Source organism: Biomphalaria glabrata, chromosome 9 (genome assembly GCF_947242115.1).
Source record: "Biomphalaria glabrata chromosome 9, xgBioGlab47.1, whole genome shotgun sequence".
NCBI lineage: Eukaryota > Metazoa > Mollusca > Gastropoda > Planorbidae > Biomphalaria > Biomphalaria glabrata.
This window is the reverse complement of record NC_074719.1, coordinates 18,779,596-18,801,208: the sequence shown is the minus strand read 5'-3', so window position 1 is coordinate 18,801,208 and position 21,613 is coordinate 18,779,596. Positions and strand designations below refer to the sequence as shown.

General features: G+C 32.2%; 1 protein-coding gene across 1 annotated transcript; it reads left to right on the top strand.

Annotated features, from left to right (window-relative positions):
• The first annotated feature begins 33 nt into the window (after positions 1 to 33).
• Positions 34 to 20,767, top strand: LOC106065174 (uncharacterized). The gene is made up of 11 exons (XM_013223935.2): positions 34 to 663; positions 2,106 to 2,305; positions 3,791 to 3,982; positions 8,442 to 8,553; positions 14,735 to 14,807; positions 15,408 to 15,435; positions 16,875 to 16,907; positions 17,413 to 17,508; positions 19,332 to 19,532; positions 19,713 to 19,843; positions 20,203 to 20,767. Exons 1-11 carry the CDS (start codon positions 68 to 70, stop codon positions 20,290 to 20,292), a joined length of 1,752 nt encoding a protein of 583 aa, XP_013079389.2. The 5' UTR covers positions 34 to 67; the 3' UTR covers positions 20,293 to 20,767.
• The last annotated feature ends 846 nt before the right edge of the window (positions 20,768 to 21,613 follow it).

Below are 21,613 nucleotides of genomic sequence, written 5' to 3'. Positions count from 1 at the left end.
CGCTTGTATTACACTCCTTACAGTGAGTTACAGTACAAGTAATTGAAGTATTGTGAATTCAGCTACTATGGATGCAAACCCAATTACTAATTCTGGTTCTACTAGTGCTAACCATAATACTAGATCTACTCATAATATGAATCCCAATAATGAAAAGATAATGAAAATGCTGAACATTTTGAGAGAACTACAAGTTGAACAAGAACAAGAGAGCCAAGCTCATTCTGCAGCAGCAACTAGATCTACAACTGTTATAAACATTATAGCAACCCTGTCATCACTAGACATTTTGATAAAAAATGATAGAAAAAAACATTTTAAAGACTCAGTCTTGAAGTGTAATAATGCTCAATCTGTGCAGATTTTATTCAGTTTTCTAAAAGAAATAAAGTGTCAACAGTCTCGACCAACAAAGGATGAAGAACGTGAAGAAAAAATGTTCTACTTGTGCTGCAGCTTGATGAGCTTATTAGTTTTAAAATGTTTACTATCTTTATTTTCTTCTCATGCATTGGCATCTGCATGTTCCTTTGAGAAGAGCAGTCTAAAAGTACTTATAAAGTTTCTTTTTAACGAAGAAAATGACACATGTAGAAGTAGGGCCGCTTCAACCAATACAGAAGCTGTGGAAGTTGCCATAGCAACACTAGCTAGCATTAGCAGGTAACTAATTAATTGTTTAAAATGTACTCATGTTAAATTGTGATGTTTATAATAAATCCATTGATAGGCCTGCAAAAAATAATTTAAGTAGGCAATCTTACAGCACGCTATTATCGATTGATTTCATTTCTAATCCTTTATTCTGTATTTGTTTATTCTACATATTTCTGATGTTCCTTTAGAGTTGAAGATGATTACATTCTAGCCCAAATCTCTAGTAGTACAGCAGGGAATGTCAGCAGGCTAAGTTCAAACCTGGTTCCATTGAGATGACTGTCTAGAGCAGTTGTCTTCAACGGGGGCGATATCGCCCCCTATGGGGCGTTATCGAGATTTTGGTGGGCGCTGAGAGCCAAAGGGGCGGTAGGGGGGCGCTGGGCACAGAATGGGGCAGTAAGGGGGCGCTGGGCATAAAGGCGGAAAGAAGAAACTAAAGGTGCTCTGAAACAAAACAAATTTTAAAATTCTTCAACATTAAACTAAATATAGACAAATTATAGTTAACTTGCTTCTAATTTAAGAATGGGAACAGCATTAGAAATTGATTTCGGGAATCCCATTTTCTATTTTTAAAATTCTTACTGTTTTGCTATGATTGAAGAGTATTTATTGTCCATGGATCTCGCGCATATAAACGTTTAAGATTTGATAAACAAAGTAGGTAATACGCCTTTTAGATTATAGTTTATTTTATCTACATATGTTAATATATTAATATGTAAATGTTAATTGCAAAAAACATTACAGGTAACGTTTAATAGAATAATTTAACTTTTTACAAAAAAAAACATTGATAAAATGTTTCAGTAAAATTCCAAACTTTGGTCGAAAATGGAATTATGTTTTAGCTATTCCATCAACATACATGGTTAACCTAGATTTAGTGCGTAACAAAGTTAATGAATAAGCAAAGAAATAGACTTGATGTAACAAATAGAGGAGACCTTCACCTTGCCTTGGCTAATTTAAAGCTTGAAATTTCTAATATTGTCGAATACGGAGGCACAAGGTTACCATGTATATATATATATATATATATATATATATATATGTATATATATATATATATATATATATATATATATATATGTGTATATATATATATATATATATGTATATATTTTTTTATTATTTTTTTTTAAATAAACTTTATCATTTATAATGTTATGACTCTACACTGCGCATTGTCATTTGTCGCGATGTTGTGCACCACAGGACACGATGGAAAAAACAGAGGAGAGATATAGAAAACAAGGACGCTTGCAATGTGATTAGTTTGGCTCTAGATCTAGTTTCTTATTGATGATTAAATGTTCTATTTTATAATCCTTTCATTGAGGTTATTTGGCTAAGTTACAACAATAATTTAACTGTAAAAGGAATCACATTTACTATATAACACAATTTATGAACATAATTTTAATGCTTTTATTTCCTCCAAGGTTTAATCGAAATGCTACAATGCAGATTTTAAAATCTGACATTTTAAAAGCATTGCCACGTTATTTGAGGCATCCTGAATGGGCCATTGCCTCTCAGAGTGCAAATCTTGGAGCTAGCTTATTGTACCGCTATACACACTCTTTACAAGAGACTTTAGCTTGGAATGAAGACTGGGAGCTCATTATTAAGACATCCCTGGGTGAGAAAATGTTTTTCCTCTAACTAGATTTTACTACTTAATATTTCACTATAACAAAATATAATTTCTGCTGTTTCTGTGATCTTTTCTTGCACTAGTATAGTCTGTTCTTCATTTCATGTATGCCAGTGTTTCCGAAACTGTATTCCATGGAATGGTAGAGTTCCGAAAGACCTGACTATGTGTTCCATGACCTACTGGAATAATTAATTAGTAGGCCACCGTGTGAATAAATCTCTTTAAAAAAATGTTCCGCTAAATACTCAGATGTGCGAAGTTTTCTGTCATAGAAAAAGTTTGGAAAACAATGATCTATGAATTGGTTCTTGTATTATAATAACATGCTTAATATTACTATTGAATATTAAGTTGTATCTAAAATATGTTTAGCTATGGGAAGCATGGTCGAGAGGCCAAGTGCGCTTGAACTTGGCTTGGCTACCTAGAAGGGGGCTCAAGGTTCGACACCCGACTCGGGCAGAGTTGTGTTTACTCAGCGACTAAAGGCAGCACTGAAAACCAACTCCTAGATACCCCCTCCCCCCCACTGGTCCACAAATGAGATTGGACCAAAAGCGCTCTGAGCATGCTATAAGCATGAAAGTAGCGCTTTATAAAAGCTATAATATATATATATATGAGTGGCTATAGAGAAGTGAATCCCAATCCATATTCTCAATTCATATAATTTAAATTAAACAAAGCTTAAATTAAACAAAGCTTTAAATTAGGACCACAGATACTATTTGTATGGAGAACCTTTTGGCTAAATAATGGTATCTCAGTTGGGTGTTTTTGTTTGTTTTTTAAGATAGAAAATAAGTTAAAATAAGAAGACTCCCTTCAAGATTAAACTTTTCATAGATGCCTGAATAATAATTTTTAAAAAATATATATATATCTATCATGAGCTAATAGTGATTTAGTTAACACTGATGAATAAAAGAAAACCATATTGTTGTGGTAGTATTGTGCAGGCAATGAGATAAAAATTAATTGACAGACCATGTTAAAAATTAAGCTATTTTATCTAAGAAATATGAACATAGCATGTTTCACTAAAAAAAATGCTGTCCCTAATTTAGCATTGTATTTTAATTTATAATAATATTCATTGGTCTGTTATAAGGGTTAATTGGAAAAAAGAAAGTAAAAAGTGGACTGGTCTTTTGAAACACTCTTGATTTAGAGCAAAAATGTAGACTCAGTTTATTTTGTTTAAAGATGACCAATGTCACAGAATACTGTCATGAACATTTATAAAAGTTGTCATTTAACAAGTATTTTGTAAAATACATCTATATAGTAATTTCCAGTTATTTAATCTCCAATGAGATTATTTTTTAACTTTATATCTTAAGATATTTTTAAAAAAATAACATATTTTTAAAAGATATTATTTTTAAAAAATACTTGTATAAATGTGACTTTTTATTATCATAAAAAAATGCTTGGATGTTCCATACTAATATTTTTACATTACAGATGTACTTTGTAAGTGCAATCATTTGTCAACTAACAGAATGCTGCAAACTGATAATGCTGCTGAGCAAGATTCTGTTAGCCCTATAGGGACTAAAATTGGACTGAGAAGATGGAGCAATGCATTGTTGATGCTACTGATGAACAGAATTTATGACTGCCCAGAAGCTAACAAGTGCTTCTTTAATTTAAAAGGTTCTGTAATTAATATAAATATAAATGTTTAACATATTTAATAGATCCATATATGTACTGGTATATATGTCAATGTAGACAGATTAGTTTATTATATCAATAATTTAAAACAGACACAATGCTTCCTGTAAATATGTTTCAGGAAATAGGGATCTACCTGTTGGCAATAGAAATCAAATTGAATGCCTGAAGATATGCATTAGGTGTAAAGAAATATGCATTTAATGCTTTCTGCTCATGTGATAAAGCAGGAAGCCTTCAATAACAATAACACACTTGAATAAAGGAACACAGAAATGGAACTCCAATGTTCTAATTTGTTGAATTTAATTCATAACATCAACATGCAAAGTAGTTTCTCTGAATTAAACAAATTAATATTATAAAATGAAATTCACTAGAATGATCAAAGAAACAGTTATGTTAAAACTTCTATTCAACTGGTTGCCCAGGTCTAGCCCTTTATCCATCCCTGTAGCACTACAGCCCATGGAGGACCCTAGTCTGCTTCAACACATCATTCCATTCAGATTTATTTTGTTATCTCCATGCCCAAACTCTAGCTTTTGTCAATCTGCTTCAACATCTTCAAACCATCGCAATTTTGTCGCCTTTGAGGCACCTGCCTTTAGTTTTTTACAGATATATTATTTTTGGCTCATCTGTTCTCTGACTTTCTTTCAATATGACTTACCCAATGTAATCTGTTTTTATTTTCTTTACTCTGGAGAGGTCTTCATATAACTGATATATCTCTTGGTTAGTGTGCATCCTCCATCCAGTTTCAAATTTTTCTGAGGAGTTTCTTTTCCCAGATTTTCTGTTGTTTTTATCAGTGACCAGGTTTTACTTGCATACATGGCTATTGGTCTTATTATAGTTTTATAAATAGTTAACTTGTTCTTTTAAGTATGTGTTAAGTATATGTTGTGTTTTATCAAATGCTCTGTTGCCTGCTGCTTATAGTTCCTTTATTTCTGTCAATAGGTCATCATTTCTAGAATCTGTCATATAGTATCTAGAGTCAGATTGAAAAGCATGCATAAAAGTGAGTCCTGTTGTCTTAGTCCTTGTTAAATACTAAATTTCTGTGAATGATTTCCTTGTATTATGACTTTTTGAGTGTCAGATAGAGATATTTTGTTTTGTTGCTGTCATAGGCCACTTTATAGTCTACATCAAGTTGGTGTACTGGTATACTGTATTGAAAGCATTTTTTTAGTATACATCTTAGCATGTAAATGTGATCTCTTGTGGATCTATAAGGCCTCAAACCACATTGGTAGTCACCTAGAATTTCTTTTATTTTCCAAACCTCTGAGCTAGAATCTTAAACATGACTTTCAAGAGAGGTATTCCTGTGTAATTACAACACTTTAATTTGGATCTTTTTTTGTTTATTGGTGCTGTCTCCAATTCTGTTGGAATGCCAAAATATTACCCCATGTATTTGGGAATGTCCTTTCCTGGTGCTTTGTGGTTCTGATGTTTCACTTAGTGTTGGTGGGTTTAATAAGAGATCTGGTCCTCCTTCAGGCATTTCGTCTTCAGTTAATAATGGAACTCCAGAAAGTTTTCAGCCCATCTCTCAATCATCCTGCTGGCTTTTATGTGATGAGCTCACCATCTCTGTTCTCACACATGTGTGATCTAGCTTGAAATCCATTATTTTCATCTTTGATTTTCATGTACATTCCTCACACATCCCCCTCTCTTGCTAAGTGCTCAATGTGAGAGATTTCGATTTTTCCCATTTTTTTCTTTCTGACTTTTGTGGTCCATAATGTTTCATTGTCTTTCTCTTCTATAACTTGTCTGACTTTTGTGGTCCATATTGTTTCATTGTTTTTCTCTTCTATAACTTGTCTGACTTTTGTGGTCCATAATGTTTCATTGTTTTTCTCTTCTATAACTTGTCTGACTTTTGTGGTCCATAATGTTTCATTGTTTTTCTCTTCTATAACTTGTCTGACTTTTGTGGTCCATATTGTTTCATTGTTTTTCTCTTCTATAACTTGTCTGACTTTTGTGGTCCATATTGTTTCATTGTTTTTCTCTTGATTAACTTGTCTCCATTTTGTCATCTTACCATCCTAATCAGCTGTTCTTCTGCTTACATCCCACTACCTCTTCTGCTGTTCCTTAATAGTTTTATTTTGTTCCCATTGCTCATATGTGTTATAATTTTCATTGTCCTTTTCCAATGTTTTTAGCTGTGTTTGAATAATGATTCTGTAGGTTTCTGCCACACGCGTGCCATTTGTAAATTTTAGACTGTCATAATGTTGCTTATTTTTTCTTAGAAAATTGTATACAGTTGTTCTTATTCTTTGTTTAAATTTGGCTTTTACTTATGGGTGGTCTAGAGTCAGCATCTGTTTCTTCCTAAACTTCTTATGCCTACATCTATTAAATCAGATCAATGTCTCTTATTTATGAGTTTATGATCTATTTGATTTCAGTTGCTTCCATCAGGTGAGATCAAGATTTCTTTGTTAATAATCTTATATTAGAATTTAGTGCTGCTGATAGACATTCACTATCCTAAGCCAAAATACAATAGTTCTTATTGTTTGTCTATTGTGTAAGCTTTCTTTGTTAATTGTTGGTCTGAATGCTGCTTTTTATCCAATTTTGGCATTGAAATCTCCTAGTACTATTACAATATCATGCAGTGGTGCCTTATCTTAAATTCTTTCCAGTTCATCATAGAAGGCTTATTTAATGTTATCATCTGCATCTTCAGTAAGGGCATGAACATTGGCAATATGTTTAAAAATTTCCTTCATACACATAGTAGCACCCAAGGAACATTTGTGCAAAGTTTCATCAAGATTGGTCAAAGGATTTTGCTTTCTATTCAGAACATACATACTCCTTACATTCTACTTTATAGTATAGATGTGAGTTCGGAGGTGCCTCTACTTAAACACACTAAGGAACCCCTGTGTAGAATATATCTTCTTGAGTTTAATATTTTCACACTCATTGCACTAAAACATAAATCCAGCGATGGAGAAATTTATATAACAGGTAACACTGACTGTACAAATGTTCTTCTGTGGAAATCTGAACCGCCTTATCAACTCTGTATTGTTGCAAGATCTCTACTGGCTTCTCTTTACCTTGTTGAACTCTGTTGTAACATACTGAGTCGTAGATCTAGAAGTAGTGACAGAGTTGAATCTGATACCTTTGCTCTTTAAATAAGGTCCCTAATGGTCTTATAGAACCGGACGGAACGTCACTCATCTTTTCTAGTTGATCACCTGACCATATCTTATATGACTGGCCTGAGTTTTATTCACAACACAGATCCTTCCTGAACCGTCATGTAATCACTCATCATGGCTGATGGTCGCAACTCATCACGGTTGACCTCTCGTCTAGCTCTGGCCTGGGGCATTCTTGTCGGCTCACTACACACACTACAACTTTTAGCTGCACCGCCACCAGAGTTATAACCGTATAATAACTTGGCTGGCGAATATTATTATTATTAAATTAATGAAGCACAGTGACAATACTGGCTATCAATAACTACTAATTAATGCATAATGATGACTGCTTTCCTCATACAAGCTAGTCTTGTACAAATACTTTTCTGGATTGTTACATACTGAATTATTAGCCTTTTCTTCACCCATCATACCATTTTCTTCAACTTTTATCTTTTTCTGTCCCCATTTGCAATGGGAACTGTTAATCAGGTCATTTCTCTTCGCTTGGTTAATCGATATGTGTTGAAGCGTGATAAATAGAATTTCTTTGTGATATAATAATGTGATTGTGAAGGGTTCAATCAGCCTATTCTTTTTTGTTTGATCTATCATTTTTCAAATAAATAGACTGAGTGTGTTTGTAAAATATTTTACGTTTTGGATGTTCCTTCAGAGTTGAAGATAGTTTTCTTCCTAGTCCATTCCTCTGCAGGACGACGGGGGATGACAGTGGACAGGGTATGAACCCTGCACCATCAATAAGTTTGAACGACATTCCAGCACACAAACCCTATGACCAGGCAGTAGTTTTAAGTATCTTCACAGTATTAAAAATAATCTCAGCCATGCATATTTATAACTTATGCTGCTTCAAGGTTGAGCTCATCAGCTACATGTACATGTATATTGATATAGATCTATGCTTTTTACCACAGAGAAAAATCAATGTTTTTTACTCACATTTTTAATGTGCATGTGTCTTTGTTATTCATAATATCAAATGTGGTATCTTTCTTCATTTTATTATTTTGTAACCCATATAAAATCCCAAGTTTTTCTCTAGATTGGGTTGTATCACAGTAAACCCATGCCATCATTGCTTTTTTTTTGTTGTTGATACTTTACATATATGGAGTAAACATTTAGAAACTTAAAATGTGAAGTTTTGTAGTGCTGCATAAATCAACAGCTACTAAAACTTTGTCATTTAATAGTTGAATTACTTCTTCGACATTCAGGGCTCAAGATTGTGTTTCGAACTTATCAGCTGCACCATGGGCATTTTCAAACTGCGAAAAGTGCTGTCCAACTATTCAGAAATTTCATTGAGATTTCTTGTGTCAGTAAAAGGTACTACCACCTTAAATCATAGTTTTAGTATGTTTCAATAAGATATTCATTATATTTAGATTTTTATCATTAAAATGTTAAAGATTTTATTCTTAAAACTTATTTAGATAGAACCTGCAATTGCATATTGCTTGATGACAGTCAATGATTTCTCATTAAATTGCTCAATTTTAATTTTTATTATTGTTTTGTTTTATTTTGAATCTTTTGGGCCTTTTACATACTACATATATACTACCTTTACCCATTGGTAAACATAGGCTGGTAGGTATGACAGATGATAGATGACTCATTTAGTTATTTTTATTAATACTTAGTAAACCAATATATATTATTAATTTTTAAACTATTATTATAAGAGCCATTTGTAAACAAGCAATAGAAAAAAAAAGAATACTTTTCAAAAACAAAGCTTATTTTAGGGAAGGAATGACTAATTACTGCCATTTATCTGATAATTATGGGGTTTATCTCCCTTTCTGCTATATAAAATACATTTAATTAATTAGTACTAAATGATTAATTTATTGGTTAATTTTTATATTGATTCGTGCATTGTTATCGACTATGAATAATTATGTAAAATTTCAACTTGATCCAAGAATGGGAAGTAGGAAAAAAAAAGTGTCAAAGCATATTAAGGGGACTAAATCCAAATATATATCCACATCTTTTTAAGTAGCATTTGTTCCCCTTATTTCAAAATAAAAAATAATAATTAATCACCTACAATTAATAAACTCATTTTTTTTTATTGATTCATGTCTTGTCAGGTTTAATGAATAATTGTACAAAGTTTTAACTTGATCAGAGAATGGGAACTGGGAGAATAAATATGTTCAAACTTTTTACCAGACAGATTGACTGAGTGAGTTGATGTAAGCTTTGTAAAAATTAAGATCATTTAGATTCTCTTTTTTAATGGCTCAAAAAAAATTGTTAAAATACCTAGCTAGTACAGAATCGACACAAGTATAATAGATCTGAAAATAACCTGGCAATAAAGTTGTTTTTTATACAACTTTACATTTTGCACTACAATTTATATGTTCACTTTTATCCCATCTTTCTTTTAGTCTAGCGGATTGTTGGTCATTTCAAAAAGACTTGGATTCCTTTCTGTTTTGTACCTTTTTTTCTCACCTAGATGTGAGACACTTGATTTTCCACTGTATCTGAGATCACTTGGCTTTTAGCTCTGTAAGAAGGTCTGTTAAGAAGTCATAGAATTTGCACAAAAGGACAAACCCAAAGTGTTACCCCTAAAGGTCTTCCCCATGAGGTTACTCTTTGGTAAGAAAAGCATATGAAAATGCAGATTATGGCATTTTCAGCATCAATATCATAAGTATAAGGTTCAGCTTGTCACCTGTATGAATACTGTCAGCATGAACATTGTCTGATTTTCTACATGTAGACAAAGCTGTGGATAAATTGATTTATAAAGTATACATTCCCTAATCCCTACAAAAAAAAAAGTTTTAATAAAGGTTTTGGCTCTTTCAATACATATTGGGAGCTATGATAGGTCATATACCTAACTGAGACCATGATGCATTATATATATTATAAGCAAGGTATGCTAAACGCACAGGATAAAAACCATTGTTATTTATCTTTTTATATATTTTTTTTTCATTTAGTTGTATCTACCATAAATTAAATAAACCTTTTTTTTTCTATCATTGTTTCATTTTGCTTTTTGGACAATAATAAAACCCACACAACATACTGATGTTAATAACATAACAATAATTACACAACAACCTAACATCTCAAATCTAATTGAGAAAAATAACTATTGATCTTCCCCCCTTCCCCAAAAGATACATCTGAACACAAACACACATACAAAATAGATATATGCATCATTTTTTAAAGACATAATTAATTAACATATATAATGTGTCTAATTCCGGCTCCAAATTTAGCACAAGCCGAAGAATAATACAATGAATCCACTGTCAGAATAATAAGAAAGAAAGGACGTCCTCTTTAAAAAAGCAGTAGACAAAGTGATTATTTTTGGCACAGTAAGGCCAACTGAAATTATACAGCTGCACAGCTTACAGGACAGTCTTGCATCAGCATATTGGATAATGGCCAGGGATTTCACTGCATTTCATGGGCAAAGTAGAATAAACACTTATCTCTTCAAGCACACTGGATATTGGGTTTGGGTTTTGACCATAACTTATATATGCATAATTATTATAACTACAATATCTGTATTGGTTTGCACTGCAACTATTTAAGTCTTAAGTAAACATAGTCTAGTTACTCAATTCTACAATGCTTGCATTAAAGTACAAGGCTACCCAAACACAATATTCAATCTAGTCACTCATAAAAATTAAATCCCCCCCCCCCACACCAAATGGATATGCATTCACCCAAACCCCCACCAGAGGAGGGGACCACATAGTATAAAAATTGGTTAAAATTTAAATAATTAGTATATATTCTTTAAAAATATTATTAATTTTGTACACAAATTCTGTGATTTTTTTTTTTAAAAGTCCCCCCCTACTTCCCCCCCGATTCACCAGTGGTGACACACCAAGTAAAAATCTCTCCATGTAGCGACAATACATAACTGAACAATAACTTGCTAATTCAAACACACCAAATACAACATAATACTAAGGAAAACACAAAGATAAAGGCACATTTCTTATTCCATATGCTAGGACAAATTTGTACAAGTGCTCATTCTTCCCTAGTTAGTGTTATTCTGAAACAGCCAAAAATACTATAATTAAGTCTCTAATTAACATGCACAACTATCTTAACACATGGTTACAGGTTAGATCTAGATTGTAATTCTATAATTTAGATCAGTTATGCCCAAAATCCGGCCAGCGGGCCGAATTCGTGCTTTCATCCGGCCTGCAGAAACGTCGGCACATAAACCCCCCCCAAAAAACAAATGTTCAAAATGTATCTTTACATACGTTAGGACCCTGACATTTTTTATATGGATTACTACCAAGGCATTTAACATTTGTGCGTCCATGAATAGGACTATAGAATCCACTAGAAGAAGTGAACGGATCTTTACTTTTTTGTAGAACATGGTACCATCGCTAGCCAACATGTTTGTTTTTATAAAAAGTGTGGCTGTTTTTAAAAAAACAAGAACAACAAAATATTAACAGATTTACGCCATTTTTTTTTTAAGTGTATAGAGAACATTCAAATATCCCAGTAATTAAATGTATGTACTAGATTTTCCCTGTTTTGAAATAAAATAGTTTCAGGTCAATTTCATTAAAGTTTTTGTATCTTTCCTTCATGTGGCCTGCGACAAGTGTGTTGGAAATTAAAATAGCCCCCAGATCGAATTAGGTCGGGCATCACTGATTTAGATATATTGTACCTATAAATCCACAAGGTTTTTAAAAAATCTATTCTAGATGATGAATCTAGACTAGATCTTTAGATCTAGACTCTATATACTAAAATTTAGATCCGTAGAATGTAGGTCTACTTTTCGTCACTTGTAGCCTACAAAAAATTAATTAAGTTCAAGATAGACATCTAGTCTAGATCTAGATCTAGCAAACCAATATAATATTAATATATCGAAATCTAAACTACAAGTAAAGGGCGGCTACTTTTAAATACTTTAGTTTGCGTCTAGAGTCTAGATCTACTTGTAAAGATTTATTCTAAATCTAGATCTAGTCATCTAGTACCACTACCAGAGATCTAGATTACATTAGATCTAAAATATTCTAAATATCAAATCTATTCTATACTGACTAGTCTAAATATAGTCCTAGACTATAAACAGTCAACTTTTATACATCAAAATATTGCTAATTTTATAGATCTTGATTATACTAAATTATAGTAGATTAGTCTATAGTTTTACAACATTAAACAAAAAATGTCGAAATTCCTTTCAGAAGATTCTCAGAACACTCCTTTCTCATTGCTCACAGTGTGAGTGACGTCATGATTAATATATCTTAGAATTAGAATGTTTTAGATCTAAAGATAGATCTAGATCTAGATTGTAGATGATATATTAATATTGATAGTTAAGTAGTAGTAGTAGTAGAATGAATATAGATCTATCTATAATATTAATAGTCTATATTGACTAAAGATAGATCTTGATTGTAGTAGAATGAATATAATTTATAATATAGATCTATCAGAATCTATCTATAATAGTCTATATTGACTATACCCTATAGTATAGGCCTACTATAGTATAGACATAGTAGTAGGCATATAATATATATTTATTATATATATAATATATAGACTATAGTCATAGAATAGAGGTCTAACTAGTTACTAGATCTAGACATTCTACTTATCTAGTCTAGGATTCTAGATCTCTAGAGATCTAATCTAGTCTAGTAGTGGAGTAGTCTAGGTCTAGCTCTAGATTATTCTAGATGTAGGCCTATTTACGCCTATTACTAGAATCTAGAAAAATTCTAGATCTTGTAGTTACGTAGTAGACCTTATATGTTAAATTACTTAAATATAGGCTATAGTCGAAATCAAGTGAGGATAGTAGATGTTTAAGTCTAGATCTATCTAGTAGGCCTACTAATCTAGATCTAGATTTATATAGTATTTTAGAAGGCACACCCTATTAATATTTAGATAGCCTATAGACTGTAGATTTGTCTTGAGATCAAAAGATTTATAGATCTAGAGACCTAATTATTTAAAGAGCGAAGGTATCAGAGTCGAAAATTAAACCATACAATTTTTTAATCTGCAAAAATGTTATCTAAATTGTTTTTTAAATATTTATGAATTATTATGATAGGTACAGCATGGTACATGACGTTTTGGCTGGAGCACAAAACTTTTCATAATAAACATTGTATTTTTCACTATACTATAAACTACACACTTCCCTATAGGACGTAATAATATTCAATTCTGATGGAACATTTGAAACATGTAAAGCATACTAACTATGATAAGTCAGATTCCTAAGACATGCTTCCTTCACCCCCATAAATTATAGGTGAGGTTGCGAAACACATAGGTTGGCATTCATTGGTTGTCTTTTTTTCTAGTTGGAGGTACTATAAATTAAATAAATTGTTTTCGCATTAACTAAAAATTGCATCAATTTTCTGCTATAATTTTTTTTTATTTTGTCGCTGACAATTCAAATTTATGTTGCTGACAATGCTAATTTCTATCTAATGGACAAGTTTTCCTAGCTGTGACCTCCCATAAAAGAATTCAATAATATATACACATATACAAGTCGCTGACAATTCAAATTTATGTTGCTGACAATGCTAATTTCTATCTAATGGACAAGTTTTCCTAGCTGTGACCTCCCATAAAAGAATTCAATAATATATACACATATACAATTTATTTCAAATAAAACATATTTCAGCCTAGATCAATTAATCCATGGCTCCTTATTTTTGATTGTCATTTGAGCAGACAATATATTTCTGCTAAGACTATTAGTTTTGGCTTTAATTTATTGGTGTGATATGCCACTCAATTGGGCTACTTTTTCTGGTTTTAGTCATATTTGGGCAAATAATTGATGAATATGTGTCAGTGCTCCACTTCCTGCCTTTTATTGTGCAGGCACATCTTGGACAAACCATTTTATATTTGATACCTCTTTTACTAGCATTACACTATCAGAGATGCCCAATTCAATGGGGTATCGAGCAACAGTTATACAGTGAGAAGGACGGCATCAACAAAATGCCAGATGAGTCAAGAATATAGAAACTTTTAAAACTATATATTACATTTTCCTCCTTATTTTTCAAGAATTTATCTCTGGACATTTGATAAATCCATTGCCTCTACATTGCCATTCCCTTCTTAAATATTACTTAGACACTATTCCTCTAAGATAAAGGACATTTTTTTTTCTGAAATTAGAACAGCACTGAATTGGTTTTTTTTTTTATGATTTAGTTATAAATAATTTCACCAATGTTTACCATTTTTAAATCCTATTGAAATTATTATGAAATGTTTTGTGATTTTTTTTTAACTCTAAAACAATCCTAGAATAAAATTATAAATCTTTTTTTCTCTGATAACATACAATATTTAAAATGTTCAAAATAATTGACATGACTTTTTTTTTTTTTTAAACATGTCACCTTTTTTCAATTACTGACTTTATTCTTAAAAAATTAAAAAACAAATTAATATTTAACAGGCTAAGAGATGAGCTTCCTATGCTAGTGCCAGATGACCTATATCAGGATGGTGTATTTGGTATTGGGCTTGAGGTGACTAATTTAAAGTACTATTGAACTTTCTTTCTTAGGAAATAAAATTAGAAGAACAACTCATATTATTATTACTATTCTGTGGCATTTTACGTCTCGAGAGACGATGGTTTCCCTATGCAACTTCTTGTCTGACTAAAGAAGCCAATCCTTGATACACAGCTGCGATTGCATTTTCACCCTTCTTTCTGCTTCTGTTGTGTATGACATCTGCAATCTGTGACCCTTCCTTTATGCTCTCTCTCCATGTGGATCTGTCCAGTGCCACCTCTTCCCAGTTGCCAGTGTCAATTTTGAAGAGCTTCATGTCGCGTTTGCATACATCTGTATAACGTAAAAGTGGGCGACCAGCAGCTCTCCTGCCTTCTATTAGATCGCCATACAGGATGTCCTGTGGAAGTCGACCTACTAGCATTCTACGAACGTGGCCAAGCCATCTGCTGCTGATAACAGAGCGGATGTCCTGGCATCCTGCTATTACTATTACTATATTACTATTATATTATTACTCATATATAACTCATGTTACTTTCCATCTTATTTAAAAAAATGTGGGTCAACTAAAATCTAAAGTCAATTTCTTTTTCTCTTTCACTAAAGGAGGATGACCAATCATTGCCATGCAAAGGTATGCAGAGTCATTGTTCTTAGCTTGTAATCCTTACATAGATAAATATAGAAAATAATCAATGTGTGTTAAAAATTCTGATTATTTTACTACCCCATCAAACTGCCATATAAACTTCCTTGTTCATGTAAAAAGATGATCTATGTTATCTATACATTTTGTAGCTCTTGAATCTAGCAACTTACTGAAAATCAGGTACATACCTTTGATACTTACTCAAGTTAATTTTCTACCCTCTCTAGCTGATTAGCCCACTTTAGCTGTTTAGTTTACTATAACTGCTTATTCCCATCTAATTGCTTAGTCTATTTTAGCAGGTTAGTCTACTTGAGTTGCTTAGTCTCTCTATCAGTTTATTTTAGCTGCTCCTGTTTGAGTTACCAAAAAGAGGCAAAGAAAGATTGTGAGAATGGTTCCTCATTGACCTTACTTTTGGAGTTCCCCCCCCCCCCCTTTTCCATCAACTGGAAGATCATTTCAGAGTCTCTAAAACATTTCTTTTCCATTTTTATAAAGTACAGTTATATCATAGTCTTGTATGCGCAACATCATTCCCTGCAATCTTCAAGGCACATCTGAGAGAGTTTTAGCCATTATTGCTTCAAGAGGTTTTGTGGTCACTTTTAATGGTTGTATGTCAACCAAATGTGTATTGGTGGAACTTGTCCAGCACAAATACAATTGATCTGTGCGTATCTAGTCTCAGTATCAAAGATCGACTTGCGTAAGCTATGGGCTTATGATCTGTGCGTATCTAGTCTCAGTATCAAAGATCGACTTGCGTAAGCTATGGGCTTACTTTCCTGCATTAAGACAGCGCCAACACCATTTTGACTGGAATCACACTTTATGGTCAATTCTTTAAGTGGATTGTAGAATGTTAGCACAGGAGCTTGAGTCACCATAGATTGTATGTCACAGAATGCACTGTCATGTTTATTAGACCATGAGTAAGGGATATTTGTATGAAGTAGCTGCTGAATTGGTTCAATGACGTCTGATAGTCTGGGTAGAAATTTAGCAAGATAGTTCACAAACACACAAAAGCGCCGAACTTCCTAAACGTTTGTTGGTTTGTTCATTTCTTTAACAGCCTTTTCCTTTTCAGGATCAATCTTGAAACAATCACTTGTAATTAGATGTCCCAAAAATGTAATTTCTTTCATTTTGATCTCAGCTTTTTCTTTGTTCAGAGTTTAATTCCAACAGAACGACATCTCTCAAATAATGCTGTAATTAGCTTTTGAAGCTTCTATTGGCTGCATAGTCTATTCTAGATTCTCAACTCTTTCTCTTTTGTTTTGCTTAGTGTGCTCTACTAGCTCCTTCAACTTATTCTTTTCTGCTTTGTCTACATAACCTACTTGCTCTAGCATCTCTACATTCTTTTGTTGTTTGTATTGTCATTGAAATAGTTCATTTTTAAAACACTTTTTCAGAGGACTCTTCTACAGAGCAGGCTTACACATTAGGTAGAGTATTGAACAAATTTCCTAACCTTAAGATCATTATACTAACTATTGATAAAATAGACACACTGAATTCAATGATTATTATTGTTTTTACTTGGATTGAAAGTTATATTGTAGATTAGTGAACTCATTCATTTATTGATATGGGTTGATAGACATTATAAATTGTACATCTCAATCTGTGCTCTAAAGAACCTGATTGTGGGGTTTAGCTGAGGATCCAGTTGGAGCCTAGGTTCAATTTTTAGCCCTAATGTGGACCTAAAAATCATTTTGAGAATAAAGGGTTTTAGTAATTTCATAGTAGTCATAAAATCTTGGTAATATAGTCTATTGAATTGAGTGTTCTTTACTTCTTTTTTTCTATTATCATTTTACTTCAAAATTTGTTAAGAAAGGTCATTTTAATTTATAAGCTAATGTGATAAATCTTTAACTTAACTCTGCTTTTATAAAAAGAGCATTTAACATGTTATTTTGTTTCTGAAATTATGCTTACATTTAGGTGAGATTTTGCCAGCCAGAGATGATTATGAGTTTTTCACTGGCATACTAAGACCTGAATCTCTGGCTCGTATTGTCTGTGGCATGTTAAACACTGGTAAGTTTGGATATTATAAATATGTTATCTAACACTTTTTTTTATTAGCTACCTCACTAGGGAAAAGATGCTATCATGATTACATCTTAAAATCTGTAATTTAAATTTTACAAAAAGCTTGATTGAGATAGGAGCAAAGGCTTTTTTTGGTTCTCTTAAATCATGTTTCGCTTTTAAAATCAAAATGCATGTTTTGTATACATAAATACAAATCCTTTAAAAAATAAAAATTATTATTCTATATATTAACTGCATGATTCTTTATATGGTTCATGAAATGTGCTTAAAGTATCTTCAATGATGCATCAGATTTTTATGGTCATCCAAAAGCATGCTCTTTTGTTTTTAAATTGTCATGTAATTTGGATACACATGTAAAAACAATTTAAAAAATAAAGATTCAATCAAAAGGTGGTTCTTGTAATCAATAGATGTATGGTGTATATAAATGATCAGCGACTGTTAATGTGTGCGTATGACTGACCCACATGTTATGTCTTGTTAAAACCTTAGGATTTTGGTTAACTTAGATTTGAGTGTTTCACAATAAATACCAGCACATCTTATATGAGAGTCTGATTAGAAGAGCTATTTCAGTTCCTATACATTCAACATTTCCTTGTTTAACCTGACCAAAAAAAGATTGTACTATTAATAGAATCAATTTGTTGTAAAATTTTACCAAATTGCTTTAGTTTAGGAACAAAAGTCAGGTTATTTGCACAGGATTGCATAATTTAAAGGACTATGAAAACAACACAAGATACTGACATTTTACAAATAGAATTAGATGAATTAAAGAAAAGGAAGTCAAATTGGAGCATGTCTTTCCACCCTGAAAAGGTCAATTGTTAAGAGTAAAAAAAAAATTAAATAAATACTGCATATCTTATTCATAGTTACACAGACTAAAAATGCAAAATATCTAGATGTTATTAATAAAAATTGTCATGAAATCCCCATATTGATAAAATTATTAAAAAATCAAACAAAGCATTAGTGTTTAGTAAAAGAAATTTTTACAAATCAAACAAGAACATAAAACTAAAATTTTATTTTACCTAGGTTAGGAATATTAGAATATGCATACTCTGTTTGGGACCCCTCCACTCAAGAAAACATTAAGAAAAAAAAACTAATTCAAATAGAGCATTGAGATTTATAACAAATAAATATTCAAATTTGATTAGAGTAACACCATTAGTAAAATCACTAAATTTTAGTGAGCCTTCGGGATAGAAGACTAAAAAGTAAAGTAGCATTACTACAAAAAAACACTGAACTATTATCTACAAATTCAAAAATCAAACCTAATAATATACTCAGAAAGACACAAAGATAAAGCATATTTCTTATTACATATGCTAAGACTTGCCAGTGCTTAAGTCAGTGATTAACATGCATGACTAGACTGACACTTAAGATTAGATAATTATGCAATTGATGTTAAAGCACAAAGCTTATTTGATCTAAGGCTACGAAAATTGATGTTATATCCTGACGGTAATAATGATGAGGATTAATTTTTAAAATTTAAAAAAAGCACATTCATTTTAAGTTAATATATTAAAAACAAATGCTAGTGTCATCGTTGACTTTGAAATACTGGAGTGTACTGTAAAGTACAGGTTAACATTGAGCAACGAATATTTGTTATAGTTTTTACATTTAAAGCTGCAAATATCTAATGCATTGACAAGGAGTAGAGAAGCTCAAGAAAGACATTATCCAAGCCACGCAATAACCTAGACCTCAGCCCATTAAAAATCATTTTCATTTGGTCTCAAAAGGGAGAAATTATTTTTTTTCCTTTAATTCTCTAGGCAAAGGAGGAGAGATATTCCTTGGTGTCAGTGCAGATGGATGTGTGAAAGGAGAGACAATGAGCAGAAACACCAAGGATGAAATAAGGTTAGGAGTGGACCAAATATGTGATAAAATCACCCCTTGTGTCTTGGAGTGTGATGTTAACTTCATGCCAGTCAGGGACGAGTCAGGGCTTATTGATGGAGTGTTTGTAGCAAGTAAGTGCACACATTTTTTTTATAAGGTTGTTTTAATTTACACTTAATTTTTATCTAGATTAAACTTCCAGTAGGAATTCTTTTTAATTGTAAACTGAAGTGTTATAAGTATCAATATATTGATATGAATCAGCAATGTTAAGTCATTTTAAACATTTCATTTGACACTAACCTTAACAGGAATTCAGGTGGCCTCATGCCCAATGAAAAAAATTATATTTGAATGTAACAGTGCATTCAAACGGGAAGCCTCTCACCAGGGGGAATGCTTTTATCGCCTAGGAGGGAAAAATGTGCCTATCAATGAGCAGGTAAATGTTGTGATATTAATGTTTAGTTTTAATTGAAAGAATTACTTTATTTCCTTAGCATATAGGTTGTGGAGCTACATTCTGTAGAAGTTATTTTCTAATTTAAAAACCAGAAGTATTAAAAGTAAAAGAAAAATATTATGTTTTTTTTAATACATAACATCAGTTTCTTCTATAGTTATAATACACTTATTTTTTAAAATATAATTTTAAATAGAAATCATAAAATATTTCAATGTGTTTTCAAAATGTGCTGAAGTATTAGTTGATACAAGTGATAATTAATTACTAGGCCTGTAATACTGTCATTACTATCTAGCTACTATCACATTACCTTTGATACTTTATTTGCCTCTCAGCATGTTTGGACTTTAAAGATCAAAGAAATTGAACAAGAATTTAAAAGAGAAGCCCAAGGTCTTATTGAAAAGCTTCAAAGTTTATTGTAAAAGGTACTTAGTAGCAGTAACAAGAGCATTTGTTGTAAGTAACTTAAAATAATGTACTATTGAAAACACTCCAGTTTTTATCCAATAACCCTAGATATGATATCTTTGTTTTATCTACATAATTATTCCATGGCCTAAGATAGTTTATATGCTGATTTATCATTTTAAGTATTTTGTGCTATGTAACATTTTAAATATCTTGTAACCAATAATGATATTGCCTTAATATTATACTTTGGCATTTTTACAAATACCATAACCAAATAATCTTCTTGTCATAATCTTATCAAAGTTTATTGAATGTTTGTGTCGTATCATTTTAGAATAGCTTTTGGATTTGAAAACCTTCATATTTTTTAAATCCTTCTCTTATTGTTCTTTCTTGTTTTTTTTTTATTTATTTTTTTATGGTTAAGATATATTTTGTGACAGCATTTTTGTTATATTACAGACAGTATTAGAATTTATTAAACTTGCTGACCTAGACAAACTGTAAGCATTTTTTGTTTTATATATATATATATATATATATATATATATATATATATATATATATATATATATATATATATATATATATATATATATATATATGGCTCCTTTTGTCTCGAAAGGCAATGGATGCGCCCAAATGAGTCACTGGTTTTGGCTTAATCTTGAGACGGGGCAGAATCTGGTGTGGCTAATCAAGCCAATTCTAGAACGGCAGACTTTGCCACAATTCGTACATGTGTATGCCTCTGATTTAGGGCTAGCAGACAGGGCAGCTTTCTTTTTATCCCTCTTGATTAAAGCCGCTTCAATTCTTTTGTTCTCAGCAAGGGTTGTCCCAGCACGCACAGTCTGTCTCCATGCACTCCGGTCTTTGGCTATGTTTTCCCACATACTTTCGCTGATGCCTGAGGCTCTCATGTCTCGCTTGCAGACATCTCTATATGTTAGTCTTGGGCGGCCCTTGGGTCTGACTCCTTCCACAAGCTCAGCATATAAGATATCTTTCGGGATTCTGCCATCTGGCATGCGGGTGACATGTCCGAGCCAGCGTAATCTTCTTTGTGTCAGGAGAGCATACATGCTGTTCATATTGGCCAATCTTAAAACTTCCTGATTGGAGACATGGTCCCTCCAAGAGATGCCCATTATGCGTCTCAGGCAGCGCAAGTGGAAACTATTCAATCTGTGCTCTTGGTACATGTATGTTGACCAGCTCTCACTGCCATAGAGGAGAGTGCTCACAACACAGGCGTTGTAGACTAGGATTTTGGTCGCTGTGGTCAATTTACCATTTTCCCAGACGCGCTTGGAGAGTTTTGCCAATGCT

Excerpts from the sequence above, each read along its gene's own strand:
- LOC106065174 (XM_013223935.2), top strand. The coding sequence starts at position 68 with ATGGATGCAAACCCAATTACTAATTCTGGTTCTACTAGTGCTAACCAT. Across the intron at positions 2,306-3,790 it reads CATTATTAAGACATCCCTGG|ATGTACTTTGTAAGTGCAAT; the intron begins GTGAGAAAATGT and ends TTTACATTACAG. Across the intron at positions 16,908-17,412 it reads AGAGCAGGCTTACACATTAG|GTGAGATTTTGCCAGCCAGA; the intron begins GTAGAGTATTGA and ends GCTTACATTTAG.